At 35.8% G+C, this 18,442-nt stretch overlaps 1 protein-coding gene across 2 annotated transcripts in view; it reads right to left on the reverse strand.

Annotated features, from left to right (window-relative positions):
* Positions 1–2,179: 2,179 nt before the first annotated feature.
* VAPA (VAMP associated protein A) overlaps positions 2,180–18,442 on the reverse strand; it is a 49,014-nt gene continuing 32,751 nt past the window's right edge. Inside the window, exons 4-7 of one of the 2 annotated variants that reach the window (XM_088130939.1) lie at positions 17,683–17,763; positions 11,147–11,386; positions 8,916–9,092; positions 2,180–8,154 (exon numbers count right to left, since the gene is read on the reverse strand). In XM_088130939.1, coding sequence (XP_087987065.1) covers positions 7,999–8,154; positions 8,916–9,092; positions 11,147–11,386; positions 17,683–17,763 — 654 coding nt within the window. In that variant the 3' untranslated portion in view covers positions 2,180–7,998. The remainder of the gene's footprint in view (positions 8,155–8,915; positions 9,093–11,146; positions 11,387–17,682; positions 17,764–18,442) is intronic. The other variant, XM_088130938.1, reaches the window with a different exon arrangement.

An 18,442-nucleotide genomic window follows, 5' to 3' on the forward strand; every position in this document is an offset into this window, starting at 1 on the left:
TTTAAGATAATGTAGCATATAATGCATTTTACTTTTTAATACTAATAAAGGGGCTGAGCTCTGAAAGTTCCATCTTCTCCTAGTACCTGGGCATGCTACTGAAATTTACACTAGTATTGGCTTGAATAATTTCCTTCCAATTGCTTAGAAAATTACTAAAACCAAAGGGAATGGGCAGATGAAATTACACGCTTCCATTAAGATGAAAGAGAAAACAAAAGCAACCCATGATTGAGCATTCACAAGATGTATGGAAACCACAGGGACATTCTTAAAATCAAGTTAATATCATATGAAAGTTTCCATTATTGATACCCTGGCCCCATATTAATTTCCAGAAAAGGAGAGTTCATTTATACTAGGGTCATTCATTTAAGTAATGAAAATTGCAGTGTAAGCAGCTATATTTCCTGATATTGACAGGCAAAGGGGGTTACATGTGTGCAAAACTATAACATATTAAAACCAATAGAATAGTCCTCTGCACTAAAGAGTGCTGGACTGTGTGATTAGCATGCTGCCTGTTGGTGGATTCAAGCTTTTTGGTTCTGCTTTTTGGGAGTGGATTTTAAAGTGGCTTCATATTTACATCTGTGCCCAGGAATTGTAAGATACAATTTTTCTAACATTTTATAATTGTTCATTTTCTAATTTAAAGTGCTTGGGAAATTTGAGCAATTGTTAACTGTGTTAACTATGTTAAATAATACATGAAACTAGTTACTAGAAGAATAATTTTTTTAACTGAAATTTTTTTGTCAACTATGGCTGTCTCATCTGCTGCTACCCAGTTGTGTTGAGATTGAAACTCCCAAAATTCCTCTAGGAATTAGAGTTCCAAAACCTCTTAAGGGTACAAGTCTGTGAAGATTGTTCTGTTAGATTGCAGGGTGAAATATTTTGCTGTTTTACAAAAAAGCAAAAGAAACTAACATATTCTACGTTCTAGTGTGAATTAGCAGATTCACATATATAAAAATGGTGCATATAAATTAATTCTGGTGGAAATTAGCTTTATCTGATTCATCTATATTAAATTATCTAAATTCAGTTACCTTTACTTCTAAAATAGGGCATGCTCACACAAGTAACTTGGCAGGACATTGCAGCTAACATTCAAACACTTTCTTTTTGCTCTTATATTCTTTCAGAGGGGATATATAAAATTTCCACCTGTTTAATTTTCCCCAAATCAGATATTTATCTATGCTTTGCAAAAGTTATAAAATAAATCCAGGTTTTATATTCATTAATCTACTGCTACGCATACTGGCTATTCTGTAATGCATTAAAAGAGCAATATGGTGCAAGCATTTTTGAAATGAATATAGCAAGATGATTTATGTAAAACAATAACTAGCGCATGCCTCTACTAGAGACCAAAACTACATAGAAAAATGCTTGAGTGCCTCCAAAAAGGATTAAAATATTGCCATCTAGTGGTAGCATCTTGCCTCTAAAAGATGGATAGATGTAGATTTCAGAATAGTAATTACTATTTTATATTTATCTTTAATTATCAATTTACCAGTCAGGAAAAATAAAAAAGCCAAACATTGTAGTAAAATGTGGAATTACTATTTCAATAAAGAAAAAATAAATCCTTCGATCTAGCCAACTATTAGATGAAACTGCCACTAATATCTAGATTGCCAAGAGAAAGCCAGTTTAAAAAAACAGGCTCTGGTCTAATTTAGTTTGGGCATGTGGTTTTTCAAAAACTCATGATGAAAGCACATTATTCACTTTACTGAACAATTCATTTCACCTAAACTTCTAATTTAGGAATGTAATGCTACACAAAAGAAAATACTGTGCACAAATTAGGTTGCATCAGAAAATGTGAATGAATTTTACAATTTGCTCTCTAGTTTCCAGTGGAGAGAAGTTTTAAACTAAAATGGGTTTTCCAACTAGTAAATCTGGTACATTGTCAGAGTGATACTAATTTTTTCAAGATACAACCAACTTTCCCCTTCTCTTTTAAATTTTATATAGTTAAACACTACAGACAATTCTAAGGGCAATGCTTTCTACAATCCAACTTTCAATTACAAAAAATCAGTATAGTACTACTACTGATGATGACGACGTCTCATCTGGTTGAAAACAGCACTTTCAAAGCCAGCATTTTTGTACTGCTTTGTACCATACAGAAAATAGGAAAATAGGAAAATAGGTTGTTCTCAAAGCAAATGTCAAAACTGCTGGTCTCTTTTAAATGCTTTGAAAATGCCATTGTACAACTCAAAAAGCTGCAATCTTCAGGACGTTTAAAAAAACCAATCTTCAGTCAAACAGTACACTGCTCTGGGCAAGCAAGCAACTGCTTAAACAAACACATTTTTTGAAGTTTTTCTATATTTGTAATTTGTTTATAGTAAAAGGACCAAGTCAAGAAGCAACTGACAGTTTTGCTACATGATTCATTACCATTTGGGAGGTGATTCACGTAACTGAATCTATTTTGTTGCTTGTATGAAACATTTAGCAATTTAGTATTAAACACAGAATCCCTAACGTTAGTTAACAGACTAAAATAATAGGCAAAATTGGTATTTTAAGCCTTGCAGAGTCCTTAGGACACTCATTTTGCCTATTCTGGTCATGTAACTCCTTGGTATATAAAAAAAGTTGCTCAACTCTGACTTAAAGGAGACAGGGGTATCCATAGAGTGTGGTCAAAAGAGTCAAGATGGTGGCCACAATGGTGTGACTGAAGTTCTGTTTTTTATGTGCGCTGCATCTATTTTTATGGATTGCATTTTCTTATGTGCATCACATAAAAATAGCTTTAACTGCATTCCTACAGACACCCCTGTAAGGTGATTTAAAAATAATTAAAATGAAAATGGCAACAGGCAAACTAGAACTGTGATACAGAATCTTTTTTCTGTACTTAGAAAATGGCAATTTAAGATTTGGAAAGATTTACAAACATTGAAGAGGTATACAATTCTGTACATTATAATCAAGTGAGCGTTTTCCAGTTTAATTTTTTCTTTCCCCAATAATTTACAGGTCTCATTAGCATTAAGAACACAAAGCAGTAAAGCAACTGACAGGAAAAGCAGATCAGAAGAACAGCACTGAAAGCTGAAACCACATGCGTCAATCCATTTGCCACTCACCATCCCACAATCCTCATTTGACCTTTTTCTGCATGTGAGAGTTGAAGAACATTCAAACTTGCAGTTTGAGTAAAGGCAACCCTGAGCCTGGTTTCTTTTACCCAAGTAGCTTCAGACCCAAGCTAATAGAATAAATCTAATACTGCAAATTAAGTTATTTTTATCAACTCTAGATGTTTAATTATGTTCAGTTGCAATAACAGAAAAATAAGCAAAGCAGAAAGCTTCCCCAAAAAGAGACAATTTTAGTTAATCTCAGATATTACTCATATAATTTCTATTTTGGTAGCTCACATGTAAAGCACTTTCAGAATGACTGATAAATGCATTAAGGAAATCTCTGTCGTCTCAGTAGGCTCAGGAAAACATTGGTTGGTTGAAAAAGGAAATCAACCCATCAATTGGAACTTTCCTGGAGACCTCTTGAGATTTATAATATATACAAAGGGGCACAGACTATTATCACTTAACAATCAATGGCTGGTAATAAAAAAGCATGAATGAGAACAATCTAGTTCTTCAGATCAAAGTGAAACACACCATTATTAGCCTTGGAAGGTAAACAGGACTAGAATGTGTCATACTTCTGTTGAAGTGCAACACCTGAATTTCTAAAGGAGCGGTAAAAACTGGCTCTTGCAAGGAGCAAGAGGGAAGAAAAGTGAAAAAAGGCTTGCTTTGAGGGGATGTACGGGGGGGGGGAGGGCCCTCAGGGACAGATATCACATAAGACATCCTTTCTAGGTTTAGGGAAACAGCTACAATTTGATATCTTCTAAAAAGAATAAATACTCAAGATCACCAAGGCAGCAGCTCAATCTCAGAACATTCTCCTGAATTATCTAACCACTGTGAATAACGCCAAGGTTTATATGCCGACATTTGGGAAATGGCACAATATTACATTCAACTGAAAAGTGCAGAGTAAGACAAATACCAAAATAAATATATTGAACTTTTCAGAGAAACTTTACTTTAAGCAGCTAGATTAATCAAATCCAATATGACTGATTTTTCGTATTTGAATGCTTATTTTTAGATGAGCATGTATGAAATGATGTGATACATCAAAATTGTATCCAACATAAATTATTAATACAGCAGAGCAAACAAGATGTTCAGTATAGTCTGATGTTAAATTTAAGTACTATAGTGAAAATATAGTTGTCTAGCTTAAGGTTTCTGAAATCAGACCTTATGCAAAAACAAAAGTTTTCTAATAAAGAATTCTATGATATGTTGAATGAGGAATCATTACGCCTAGAAAAAATTATAATGCTTTGGATATATATATTAGAATGTCTGAAATTGACCACCATACAGTGAACACTGGTGTGCATGAAAGAGAGAGAGAGAAAGAGAGAGACAAATGAAAAGGATTGCAATTCCAATCAAAGATTTCTTGCCCAAGAACTACTGTAAAATAATCTCTTAGTAACAACTTTGGTCTTTACAGATATTGCTACTATTACAAGGGCAACAGACTGCCACCTAGTGTATCAGTTTACACTTTTTGCAGCCAATACAGCAAAAATATGTGTAATAAGATATCATTAGATAATCTACAGAGAAATAGGTTTATTCTTTAATTTATAAATTCTCAAGTTAGACCAAAGAATGGAGTTGCTGAGAGTCAAGAACAAAATCAAACCTCTCAAATAACCCACAAATGTATCTTCCCAGATAGCTAAGAATATGCATATCCTTAGGCAATCATACTGATTTGCAAAATATATTTATTCTGAGCACATATATCAAGATATCCCAACAAGCTAGTATTTGCTGAACATGGTGATATTCAAAATCCAATCTATTTTTTATGCACTTGATTGCACAGCAGGCTACGTTGAAGTTTTTTTTATTGTTACTAAGAACTAATGGGCACCCTCCAAATTTTCTGCATTACATTTATCCTATAATCCCTGGTCTTGGTGCAGGTCTGCTGGATGTACAGGAATTGTAATCAAAACAATTTGTGGGCATGTAGTTGCCAGCTTCCCATCAATTGTTATGAATACCAAGTTTTAATTTGTTTTATAAATTTCACACTGAACGCAACAGAAATACTATCAATGCTGAGTTACAAAAAACAATGGGTACCATAACTCCTTTGCATGTTTTGTGAATTATCACTCAGTTCATAAAATATAAGGTGGTGTTACTTTCCCAATATCAACACCTGAATGCACAAAAGACTTTCTGCACCAAGAAATTCACTGGAAAACTCATTTTAGTTTTACTTAAACATAATTTTTTCTTTGAAATCAATTAAGCAGATTTTGGGCAGAGCTTCTTTCTCCCTTTATATAAGAAGCAGAAGAAAAACATTTCATGCGTTTTAAATAATTTTGTTTTCGGTCATAACTTCTTGCCATAAGCATAGTTGCCAACCTTAAATATAAGGCTTGCATCACACAAGCTGCAGGAGCCAACAATTCACTATACGTGAGATCTACTGTTGTGAACAGACTGCACTTTCAGATGGAAGCACTTATTAACAGGAACAAATGTTCCTCACACTGATGTACACAAGCAAGCAGGCAAAGTTCTAACCATTTCAGGAACAGACAATTTAATCCATATTACATAATTTCACTAAATACAGTTGATATCATCCAAAATCACTCCTGAGAGCGAAATAGTTCAGCATTACATTTCATATACAGTTATGAAAGGATTATTAGAAACTAGAAGCGCATCCACATAAGCAGGAGTTCCTCACTGTACTTACACTAATTATGGTGCCCAAATTCCCCTTGAATTGTTCCACAGTATTTATCTTTGAAAGTTTTGCCCTGCTAAGTAGCCCAACTCGGCCCCTAATTCTATACTTATAATCATCAGATGATAAGCTGCAGAATGATGCTGTTGTTGTTGTTGTTGTTTTTGGTGGCAAAAGATCATGCCCAGGTTAGAGTACTTCCCCACACTATGTTTCTATACAGTTCAGGCTATCTGTAATAAATTCTAAGTTCAGGCTGATAAATTCTAAAGTATTTAATCAGTACAAACCCTTGTATCTATTACTCTAACAGCAAACATATCTTTGAAGCTTTCCTCTTCCACAGAAATATCAAAATGAATCTAGAAGTTATAGCCTGTATATAAGTCTTCTTCCTTGTAATCTTCTAGTGATCAATTTCCTTTAAGGAATAAATGCTTTCTTCTGATGTACCAGTTATACAACACAGTATGAACAGTACTATTGGTTTTAGAACCAATTAAGTGAGAACCAGATAGGAGCACACTTCTTCAAGCCACCAGTCAAAGAACTCTTGAATGCAGATACCAGAAAACACAAAGAGGAACTGTCTGTATTTGCATGCTTTTAAGTGAAACATCAGGCAGTGATTTGTTCGTCATCTTCTTTGTAAATTGCAAGGTGTTTATAAAAGTTTACCAAAGAGAATAGTGATGGTACATGATATAAGTAGATCTTCCATTTAAAAAAGCATTAAAAATCAAAGGCAACCAAGAAGATGTATATTTTTCCTAGAACAGTTCTCAGCTATGTAAAATCTAGCACAGCTTCATTATATCCAAGTACATACAAAATTCTGCTTACAAGTATAAGCCTTCCAAAATATCAATTTCAAATACTTCCTTATGATGGATTACTTTAGAATAGCTGTATTGTGCTTTCAAAATCATCTATTTAATGACATGAAGACCAGAAATTAAACCACAAGATTAAGTGCAGAAAAGATATTCAGACCAAATAAAATGAATTTTATAGAGTACAGAAAATATGCATAGCTAACAGGCAGCTGTGCCAAGACATTTGCTGAACAAAGCTTAATTTCTTCACAAAACTAAATGATCAACATTTTCTCAATCAGTATTAACTTTGGACTATTTGGAAACATTACAGGGAATGTTCTTTTATGGAACACTTGGCCTAATAAGGAATGAAAAATCAGGATGCAATTGATGCCATAAATTTAAAGGAGTATCAGTGATGCAACAGAAGTACCTGAAAACCCAAATACTATTTCTAAAAAGTAATTTAAAATATGTGTCCCATGTCCCAAACCAAATTGAATTCTGACCTTTCATTTTCTAAAAAGCCAGGTAATTTTACAGCTGCTGCTGCACAATATGGAAACTGCTACATTTCTTCTGAAGCTTCACTGGCACCAGTCCAAGCCACAACTAGTGAACAATATAAATCTGTGACAAGAAGCAGGCTGTGTATAGCACATGTTGTAAAATCTTTCTAAAGGAACAATTCACAGAAACAAGCTACCCATTAGGAAGTCTGTTAACAGTTTTATTATTTTGTTTGTTAAATACCATGGGACAGGGCTGTCAGGATGTTTTTTTTTTCTTCCACAACCACCTCACAAGGGTAAGAAATTCTGCCATGATATTAGCAAAGTAAGGTGAAGGAGAAAATGTATACACTAAGAGAAACATTTCCCCACAGAATGCCTCATCATTTTCCTGAACAAGCGAATTAGCATTCTAATAATCATTCTTTCCAAGAGGCAAGAATAACAGATAAAATTTGAAAAGGATTATTAAAATAACATTTACAAGACTGAACAATTTTAACTCTTATTAAAACCACAAAAAGAAAGAACAATTCTTTATTTATGACTTTTCATAAAGGACTGAATGTGCAACTGACACCTGCTATTAATGAATTAATATACAATTTTGTCCAGCAGCCGAACAGTTTGTCTTTTTATTGTGTTGTCTAACCGTGCAAGATCATTAGAGGCAAAGCCTGTATGATGCTGTACACAAAAATGGTCACTTTGGCCATACTACCAATGAAGTGGTAGGTAAATAATTTTTTTTCTGGCCAAGAAAAAAAAAAAAGGAAGCTGCATTCTGCATGCTTCTCTCTCTTCTCTCTCCCTTTCTACAAGATGAATTTCCCTAAAAAGAATCCAATGAAAATGGCTGCAATTACAACAAGGAGTGAGGGAAGAGGGTTGGAGCCATTATCTCGGAGGGCCAAGCCTGACGGTCCAGGTTTATCTGAGTGTGCCACCTTTCTCAGCCTCAAGCCTTCATCCTGAAAATACATGGAGGAAATCAATCAATAGGGGGAAGAAATCCAGAGACCACATCAGGCCTGAATACAACCAGTACAGTTAAACATTTCTGAGAAGTATTTAAATGCTATCATAGACTTTTTTTATTTGTACATTCTGCCTTTAAAGATTGACACTTAACATAAAAGGCGCATAAAATACTAATCCTAAATAGAAAATAGGAACTAAGAAATTTCCCCAACCATATGACTATTATGATATTATGGTCCAATATTTAAAAAAATTGGGAACAGTGATTTGCCTGAAACACTACTACTTATTTCAGCTTTAGGATTACCAATGGTGGCACAGAGAAACTTCTAGGCTTTTGAGAACATCAGCCTGGCTTTGTAGGGTGTTCAAATAGAAAAAGTTAAGCAAAGCCTAAGTTTACTTGTAAGCCAGAGATGCTACTAAACTACTAAAATAACCTGATTCACATTTAAACCACAGTTTTTTTTCTGTCTTGATTAATGGAAGCCTGGCCTAATACATTTAAATATTAGACCTATTGTATGTGGGAAATTCATCCTTTCAGTAAAACCAGTTCCCTTTGTTCTTAAAACAAATGTATTTTACCTTCATTATTTATTGGATTGGTATTCAGCCCTTCCAGCCAAAAATACTGTGTTTATTATCAACGGTTCAGTGTAAGTAATTTTTAAAAATAAATTTTATGAACAAATCTGCAAAGTCCAGTTTTACCAATGAAAAGCAACTTATCCTGTATCCCCAAACTTACTCTCAGATGTCTATTTTCCTCTGATAGTTTCACCACATCTGCCTGAAGTCTTTTGCATTCTTCCATTAGCTTCCTTGTTTCAGTGTCATTAAGTGAAACACTATGTGATTTTGGCACTGGACCATCTTGTTTTGTTGTATTCAGTATTGGAGCAGATTTACTTGTTTCTATTTCATTCTGGAAATATTAAAAAATACAAGATTCAAAATAGGCTTTTCAACAGTAATGTCATTTATTACTTTAAAAAATACAGGTAATTTCCAAGATGATAAATCTGAAAGGGATGGGGGGAGCAGAACTTAACTTTTTAAAGAAATATTTCTTAGGTGACTGATAAAAATAGTCAGCTGGCAAAATAGAATTATATATCCACACTGCATCTCATTCTAAGATAAATAAGTCCTCTAAAGAATTAATACATTTAGCCCCAAGGATAAAATGGATAGAAACTTCTCAGTTGAGACAATGTTCCTGAAGAGGTTGGAGACCATGAATGTTTCAAGGCTTCCACACTCTTTCCATCCTTTTCTAACTGTGCTTTGCCAACTAAAATTTAAAGCTAGTCATAGTCAGCATTGACATTTGGACAAATGTAGCTCTGAAAATTGGGACAGAGAAAGGGAAGAGGGATATTTATAAATTAGATATCATTTACATTAGAACATCACTGGCATGGTTCAAATGTATTCAGAAAGTGCCATACACATATAAAGAGGCCAATCTGCAATGCCAATCAAGAAACTAGAGCATATTTTTACTAGATTTTGTCATGGTAAATGCAGTATAAACAATGAACTGCAAGAACCTGTTTGCATTTTTCCACCAGCAGTTACCAGTTTCTGCTCATAGAACAGGGAGGGGGTTGATTTCCCTTCCTCCTTTCAACTCCCACTGTTCCATCACTGTGGTGGTAGTCCCTAAGCCTTCTGAGTGGATTCTGAGCACACCCAGAAATGCTGCAGTGGGGAGGAGAAAGTCTGCTTATGAAATTTCAGATGTAAGTATATTCACCCACAGAATTAGGCTTCCTAAAATTCTCATCTTTGTGTTAAAAGAGTATAATGTACTCTTTTGTGCAGGCAATTACAAAGTCCAATTAAAATTATGCCCATAAACCTGAAGAAAAACATTTTTTTATAACAGGCAATTTCTCCTAATATTCTTTTGCTTTAATCAATATTCCCGGGTTTTTTAAGTAACAACAGCAAATCCACCAGACTATTCTTAGTAAAATCCATAGTTTGGAAATGAATGTAAACATTTGTTCTCATAACACCATACTATGGCTGGGTTTTACACATGAACCAAGCCAACCACCAGGTACAGATTATCATACCTTCACTTAATAATTTTTGTTGCACATGCTGCCCCTTCATACTAAGCAACTGAACAAACTGAAAAATCTTCCATTAACTACAATTTCCTGTTTCAGCCAGAGAGATATGATGCTTAATGCCACCATCCCAAAATGGGGCGCCACAGTGAACTCACAGGGGCACTGCAAGGTATTTTAAATTTTTGAGGGAAACACAGTGATACTCGACTATGTCAGACACTGTACAAACTGTAGCCCATGGGCACCTTGAAAAAATTACTGAGACACTAAGGGAGCCGTGAACCTAGAGGGAACCTCTGGCTTAATGGATTTGGAATAAACCAAGATGACTTTAAATCCTGTCTTCTCCAAAGCAATTATGCAAAATTTCCTACTTTGAGTAAATTTGTTAACTGAAGAGTTCTGGGTTTATTTAATTTCACCACAAAACAAAAAGCAAAAGGGTGGTATGAACTTGTATAAACATTGTTCCTATCACTGTTTATTAACCAGATAACTATCATCCAAACTAGTCTACCACCACTTGGGTTTTGATTCCAGTTGCTAAAGAAGGCTTGTAGAAAGAACCCCCCACTGGTTCTACAATCTTAATTATCAATTTTGCCCCTTCCAAATTATGTATTTTATTTCCTCTCTTTCCTATGCATCTCAATCATGGCAACTTGCAGCAGTCCAAATTCTGCAAAAATATAAATGATGCAAACTTTGAATAAAAATTCCTGTACAAAAGAGAGTAAGCTTCATAATGTAGCTTGGTTTTTCATCTTGACTGAATTATAATATTGTCCTTGACTTTGAACTTCTTTTGACTTTTTTTCTTACCTAGCTGCAACTGCTTTAATGAACCACTGAAGTACTAGAAGAATCTTGGAGCTTTCAGCTCCCTCAAACAAACCTGATCCATCTTGTGTTTGACCTCACTGCCTGGTTCCATCATGTCAATCTTCTGGCTATAAACTGCAGGCTTCTGAAGAAAGTTGCTGTTGGCTGGAGTTATGTATACAGATCCTGATGAAGGTAAAGCCTGAGATGGCAGTTGAGACATACCCTCAGCACTCAGGAGATCTCTCATTGCAAGACTTAAGGGAGTGACTAAACCAACGGCTAAAGGATTAGGGTCTGGAACCCCATTCTGCTACTTAGAAAAACATAAATGTTATGTACAAGCAGTCAAGCAATAGCTTATAAAGTACTGGAACAAACAAAAATAAAAGTTGTCTTTAGATACTTGAGTTTTACTGATTACGGCTGAAATCCTAAATGCATTTTTGTAGGATTAAGCCCATAGAAGATAATGTGATTTAGAGTCATGATACATACTATGGACAGAACTAGAAATTCAATCCAGGTCAGTTTTTGATAGTTTTGCTACTAAGAAACAGTTGTTTCCAAATGTACAAATAGCTTGAAGTTGGCTGCTATAAACTTAAACAGCAAAGAGAGCAAACTCAGTTCTTGCTATGTTTGCAGCTCTCTTGCATAAATATTAACTTCTATGATTATAAACATAAGCACCCTAATTTAGATTGATTTCTATTTTTTAAAAAGCCTCTTTTCTGCTTGAACTGCTTTTCCTCTGAATGTGGCCTCACGTAGTCAGATGTGTTACTTACCAGACTGAATAAACATTCAGCACACACACATACAACTGATTTATCTGGTATGGTAAATATCAAACTTGTAAAAACTGGACTGAGACCTTTGTGCCTGAATATTTTGCTTTACACAAAAATGAAACTTATGAACTACATCAGAATTGTCAGATTGTTCCATTAAAAGTACACTAAGTCTAAATTACATCCCGTAGCTTCTAATCATATGCATTCTACAAAATACTGAGACTTTTATCACAAAGGCTTGTATGTATATTATGTGAATTTTAACCTTCAGATAACTGTAATAAAAATAAAATACAGGTAGCCTTTGGGTAACAATGGTAATTGGGGCCGGAATTTCCATCGTTACGTGATGTAGTCATAAAGCACAATGTCACATGACCGCAGCGCTTTGCAATGGCAATCCCAGCAGTTGCCATTAAGCGAGGATCATAGGTCGCTAACTTGAGACTTTCTGCCGGCTTCCAACAAGCAAAGTCAATGGGGAAGCTGGCAGGAAGTTGCAAGTCCCAGGCGGCTTGCAAGCAGGCCAGCGGGCAGCTAAATGGCTGCTACAGCGTGAGCACAGCCAGGCATAGGTGCTCTGGAGGATAAGAGGGTGCACAAGCGGCTGCTGCAGCCCAGCATGAGTATGGTCTGGTGTGGGGTGCGTCCTGCTGGGGCGGGAGGGCACACAAGCTGAACCTTCAAGGACTGGTCATAAGTACTACTCATTCAGCACTGTTGTAACTTTGAATGGCTGCTGAACGAGTGATCATTACCCAAGGACTACCTGCATACCATCTTTTACTTGAAATAATGGCATACTCCTAAAAATTTTCAACTCTCAAATAACAATAAAATATATTATTAAAATTTACTTGGAAATATTTTATTCTTGCATTCTGTACAAAACTTTACTTGAGATAAAAATGTGAATGTATGGAAAACACTAAACTGCATACTAGGAGGAGCCTTTACATGCAGCAGTGTCTCCTTATCAGTGAGGTGTAATATACAGAGAAGTCCCTGTAGGGGAAAAAATAAAGTTTACATTGGTCTAATTTTCTTGTTAAGGGGGACGCAGTGGCGTAGCGGCTTAATGACGCTGAAAGTTGCCGGCCAGAAATGGTTGACACTTCAGTGGTTCGAGTCCAGCCTTCGCGTTAAACAGGGTGAGCTCCTGTTTCCTCCCCAGTTCCTGTCAACCCAACAGGTCGAAAACTCACATGAGTAGATAAATGGGTACTCTCACTCCGGTGGGAGGAAAAATGCTGGCAGTGCCTTGGAAAGGAGTTGGGAGCAGTTGCTGGTAAAACACGAAAACCGTGCTCACCCGAAAAGGGCGCGAAGCAACGGAAACCCCGCCTCCTGTGCTCGCCAGCTGGGCTCTGCTCTAGGAAGGAGGCTCTGGCAAACCACTTCCGAAAAACAATTGCCTTGAAAACTGCAAGGACTCGTCCAAGCAGTCACTGCAGGGTCAGCAATGACTGAGCGCAGACAAAAAAAAAACAAAAAACTGTTATTTGGAACTAGACTAAGTTATGCATTCAGGTCACTTAGTCTTGAGCTCTTTTTAGCATTAGCTAAATGTAAAGTAAGCTCATGGTTCACTAAGGAATATTGATATTTACCCAGTACATAGAATCATAGGATTAGAAGGGACCTTGGAAATCTTCTAATCCAACCCCCTGCCCATACCATCCTGTACCATCCCAGACAAATCCAATCTTTGCTTGAAAATCTCCAGTGATGGAGCACTCCAGGAGACAGGCTTTTCTATTGTATAATAGTTCTCATGGTAGGGAAATTCCCCCTTATTTCAAGTTTAAATATCCCTCTGTAAAGTTTCCCCACTATGGTTCTTGTTCTACCCACAGGTGTTATAGAGAATAAATACACATTCTCTTTCTTGTAACAGCCCTTCAGATATTGGAAGACTGCTATCATGTCTTTCCTTAATCTTCTCTTCTTTAGATTAAACCCACCCAATTTCTGTAACCATTTGTTTACAGATTTTAGCTTTTAAGCCCCTTAGCATTTTGTTATGTTGAAGATTCATACTATCATTTATGTCCAAAGTTTATACTATCATTTAATCAGATTCTATAAATTAACTACATAATCCTCTCCTAGTTAATTAAAATTCACTATATCTTCTCTCCCACTTTCTGTAAAGCAGTGATTCTCAACCTTTTTGAAGCTGCCGCCCCCCCCCCCAAGGAGCGGAAAATTGTTCAACGCCACCCTTTGTGAAAATCCTGTAATTTAGGGTATGGGGGGGGGGGGTTACTGAATTATAAAAGGCAAAAATTTTAAGTAATTTAATTCGAACAAATCCGAACTTCAAGTACGTGGAATTGTACTGACGACACTTCCCGCAGTGCGGGAAGACAGCTGACGCAAGCACTGCGATTAATCGCGCGGGAAAGCAGCTGATGCATGCGCTTTGCTGGTTGGGATCAGAGAAGAATCGTAGTGTCAAGTTCTTCAAGGTCAGCCTACCTAGAATACAAATTCGTCTCACCATTCTTAGAAGTGCGTGAGGGCAGCCGTCACGTAAGTTCGTTTTATTGCTGGTACAAATGGTGTAAACTGGATAATCGATTTAATAAATTTTTTTGGGAGTTTTAAAATTAAGTTTGAATGCCAAAACATGCTCATCGCCCCTCTACCGCCCAAAACATGCCCACCGCCCCCCTAGCCCCCAAAACAAGTTCACTGCCCCTCAGCATCCTCCCACCGCCCCCATTGAGAACCAATGCTGTAAAGCAATATTAAGTTTGACACAAAGCTGAGAGAACTGCCTTACAAGTATGTCATGTTAAAGAAACATGCCTGTTTTATAGCTTTTCTTATAGAATGAAGCTTAATAAAGGAAGTGCTTTATAAATAGAACAAACCAGTAAAAATAATTTTAAGATAATTTAAAATGTAAACTTCCATGCAGGGTAAACAAAGCGCACAAATGTCCTGGATATTTTAAAACAGAAGTATACAGCCTGAGGCCACCATGGTGGCATGCAGTCCCCAAGTACCGTGGGCATAATCCTACCACCTCTAAAATGTTATCAAGCTGTTATTGTTAATAACAAGCATTATTATTATTATTATTATTATTATTAGTGTTTATTATTCAAAATGATAATGATAATGTATTAAATCTGTATGTCACCCAACTCTGGGCGGCTCACAACAATCAAACTACAGTACAATCAATAAAAGATCAATAAAATACAAAAGATGGTAAGTGCAACAGATCAGATGGACTAAAGCAAGGGGTCTCACTCTCCCTTGCCTAAAGGTCTGAGTGAAGAGCCAGGTCTTCACAGCTCTTCTGAACAACAGTAGAGGGGAGCCATCTGGATAGATGCATGAATGGAGAATATTATGTCAACTATGTTTCAATACAACACAAATGTAAATTAAATTAAATCAAATAAGATTTCGTTTTTGTTCTTTTTGATATGTATCCCCTGGGATATCACTTAAAAGCCCTTCTCTTGTGAAAAATTGTGCACTCTTAAAATTCTCTTTCATACTAATGGGGAAATATAGTTTATGGCTTGCATTCCCTCCCATTTCCCTCCTTGCCTATTAGGGAGCATTTCTGGGTATTTTGTCTTGAGAAACCATCTAACCTGCTAATTATTAGGATACTGTATAGCATTTACTCTCTCCAGCGTAACTAGCAGACACAGCAATGACCAGCCTGAGAGCTGGAGCTAGACTCAGAAATGATGGCAAGCATTTCCTCAAATACACGGGTCAAAATATTATTTACTCCCCATTTCCAAAAGGATTTCCTGACTACATGTTCACCTCTGGAAGCATATGGCAATCGCTTAGACAAGCAACAGGGAACAAAAAGAAAAACACACACAATACTAAGGACAACAGGTTTGAACAGATAGAAGAACATGGATCTAAAAATCACATACAGGCAATCATGATATAAGTTGCTGCCCTATTATTAATTCCCTATTCATAGATGACAAAGCACATTTAAGTATTCTCAATTATAAACATTAGAATATAAAAGGCATTAAAATCATTTGATTCTAAGGCTTTCACAGAAGTAGACAGATTCTTTATTATATGCAACTACCTTGGCAGTACAGAATTCTACACATCTTATCCAGAGTTCTAAATACCGTATTGTAGCATCCTTTCATTTGTCAATATAATGGCATGGTTTCATATGAGGTTTCAAGCACATCCATTCTTTGCAAGCAGCATGCCACTCACTTATTACCTTATAAGTATAGTTACAGAAAGCACATGAATGTACAATCTAAATGATCAAAAGAGAAATGTGGATGCATGTATTCCAAGGCTCCATTTCTAAGGTATCACCTTTTTAATCCTTAACTAAACAATGAGATCAAAATCACAACTAGTTCCAATAAAATAATATCCATGTTCCATAAATGTATATGCTTTAATATTTAGTAACATGGATTATTGTAGGAGTTCCTTGAATCCAGCTGGCATGAAGATCTACATTCTTCACAATCAAGTGCAGCAGTAGGAGAAAGTGAATTCTTTAGAACTATCCATAATCTACCCAAGTCTTGGGGCTGCTTTGCAGCCCCAAAACAAGTTACATTCACTACCAGGATGTAGCTCTTTTGTTTAGAATGCATATTCATTTCTCAAAATAAAGTTTCTCATCAATGCCAAAAAGTTCCACTTTCATTGCATTTGTCCATAGAACACTGATGCAACAGGCTATTCAATCATCCAGATGGTCTTTGGCAAACTTGATACAGGTGGCATTCTTCCATGCACACAACTCTTGTTCAGTGTTTTCCTTATGATGGACTCATGAACAATGCAAGAGTGCCTGCATACACATTGTTATCACCTTGAGGTTCTTTGCAACCTCCTGTAATAATGTATACTTCCCCTTGGAAAAGAATGAGTATGGTATTGCATTTTCCCATTTCTACATTATGTGCCTGATTATGGACTGATGGAGGTCACGTTTTGGTAGTGATTCTGTAGTCCTTACCAATCTCATGAGCACCAGCAAATCCTTTTTCTGAGGTCATGATCTCTTTTGATTGATGGAAAGTTCACTTTCACAAACCTGTGTTATGAAGATTCTGATGTGGCAATTAACACATGTATGTTTTTTAATAGGGGAGGGATACATCTCATTGTCATCTCCCAGACCTAACTTACCCAACTGAGAGAGGATATCATATACTTTTCCAAACAAAGACACTGAATACCAGCTCAATGTGTTAATAAACATATAACAGAATATAATTTGGGATGTTGTTAAATTTAACCAGAATCTCTTAATTTATTACAGGACTTAGATGAAGCTCTGATCACACTGTAAGACACCATGGTTCAGAATTACAGATAGTTCTAAAGGATTCACAAACTTCCCTTCACTACTGTGTGTGTGTGTGTGTGTGTGTATTTTTCACTCTTTCAAGAAGACTGAATGTAAGCCAATTTTTTTGTCCACTTCCAAGTAGTTATTTCTTCCTCTGCATGTCCATGTTTCTTATTTTCTTTTGAGATATAGCCTATTTTCACAAATTATAGGCTTGCGCTCATTACACAAGCTATATGACTTTATTGACTCCAAGCCAATTTCTACTTTGACTAAATTAACTGGGAATATAAGGCCCAGTTTCATGACATATGTTAATATTAAAGTAGCTTGATTAAAAGTTTACAAAAGCAGAGCATTTCCACATTAGAAAAAAGACTGCAAAGGTTTGGAGGTTTTATTAAAGCACTAATTACAATCTCTGAATTTAACAATATTCAAGGGATATAGGCAGAAAGTCAACTTTTCAATATATATTTTACTTACCAGCTTATCATTTTCATTAGGCATTTCAAATACACATCTCAATTTGGAGTCCATTAATTCCTCAGATTTTGCATCCTTCCACTATGACAACAATGAAATATATTAATGATGTTACTAGATGTCTTCAAAGAAATTTTCATAATATATAACCTCTGCTTCATATACTGGTTTTCAAGAACCAGCATGGCTTAGCAGGCAATTGGGTCTGAAAGTAGGAAATCTAGATTGAAATCCTTGTTGTGATATGTAAATCATTCCTCATCATGCATCAATATTTTTTCTAGTTTTGACTAGTGACAGCTTCCCTTTACATTTGAATACCAGAATAGGGATAAATACCAGAATAGGGATAAACCTACATCTGAAGCCATAGTTTGAAGTCTGCTCAGGCATGCACCAATCTTATTAACAATCTCCTAATTCAGATGTAAAGGGAACCTACATTTAATAAAACCAATGAAGTAGTTTATATTCATGCTATACTGAGAGGGGGAAAGGTGCTATGTACAGAAATATATATAAATATATTTGATTATATATGCTACCACACTACCTCTGAATTTAACTGCCAACACAAGGTTATTTCTAAGACAGCAGACAATATATATTTATGAATTATTTTATTAGGAAAGAAATTTGACGGCACATTCTTAGCAAGAGAGCCTCCAAAGTTGTAATAGATCACAACCTGTAAATTAGGAAGAAAATATAAAACTCTAAATTGTTGCAGTTCATATTTTTCTATAGAGCAAGAGAACTC

Source organism: Python bivittatus, unplaced genomic scaffold (assembly GCF_059951505.1).
Source record: "Python bivittatus isolate LINGU-HERP-01145 unplaced genomic scaffold, Pbiv_v1 ctg000840_np1212, whole genome shotgun sequence".
NCBI lineage: Eukaryota > Metazoa > Chordata > Lepidosauria > Squamata > Pythonidae > Python > Python bivittatus.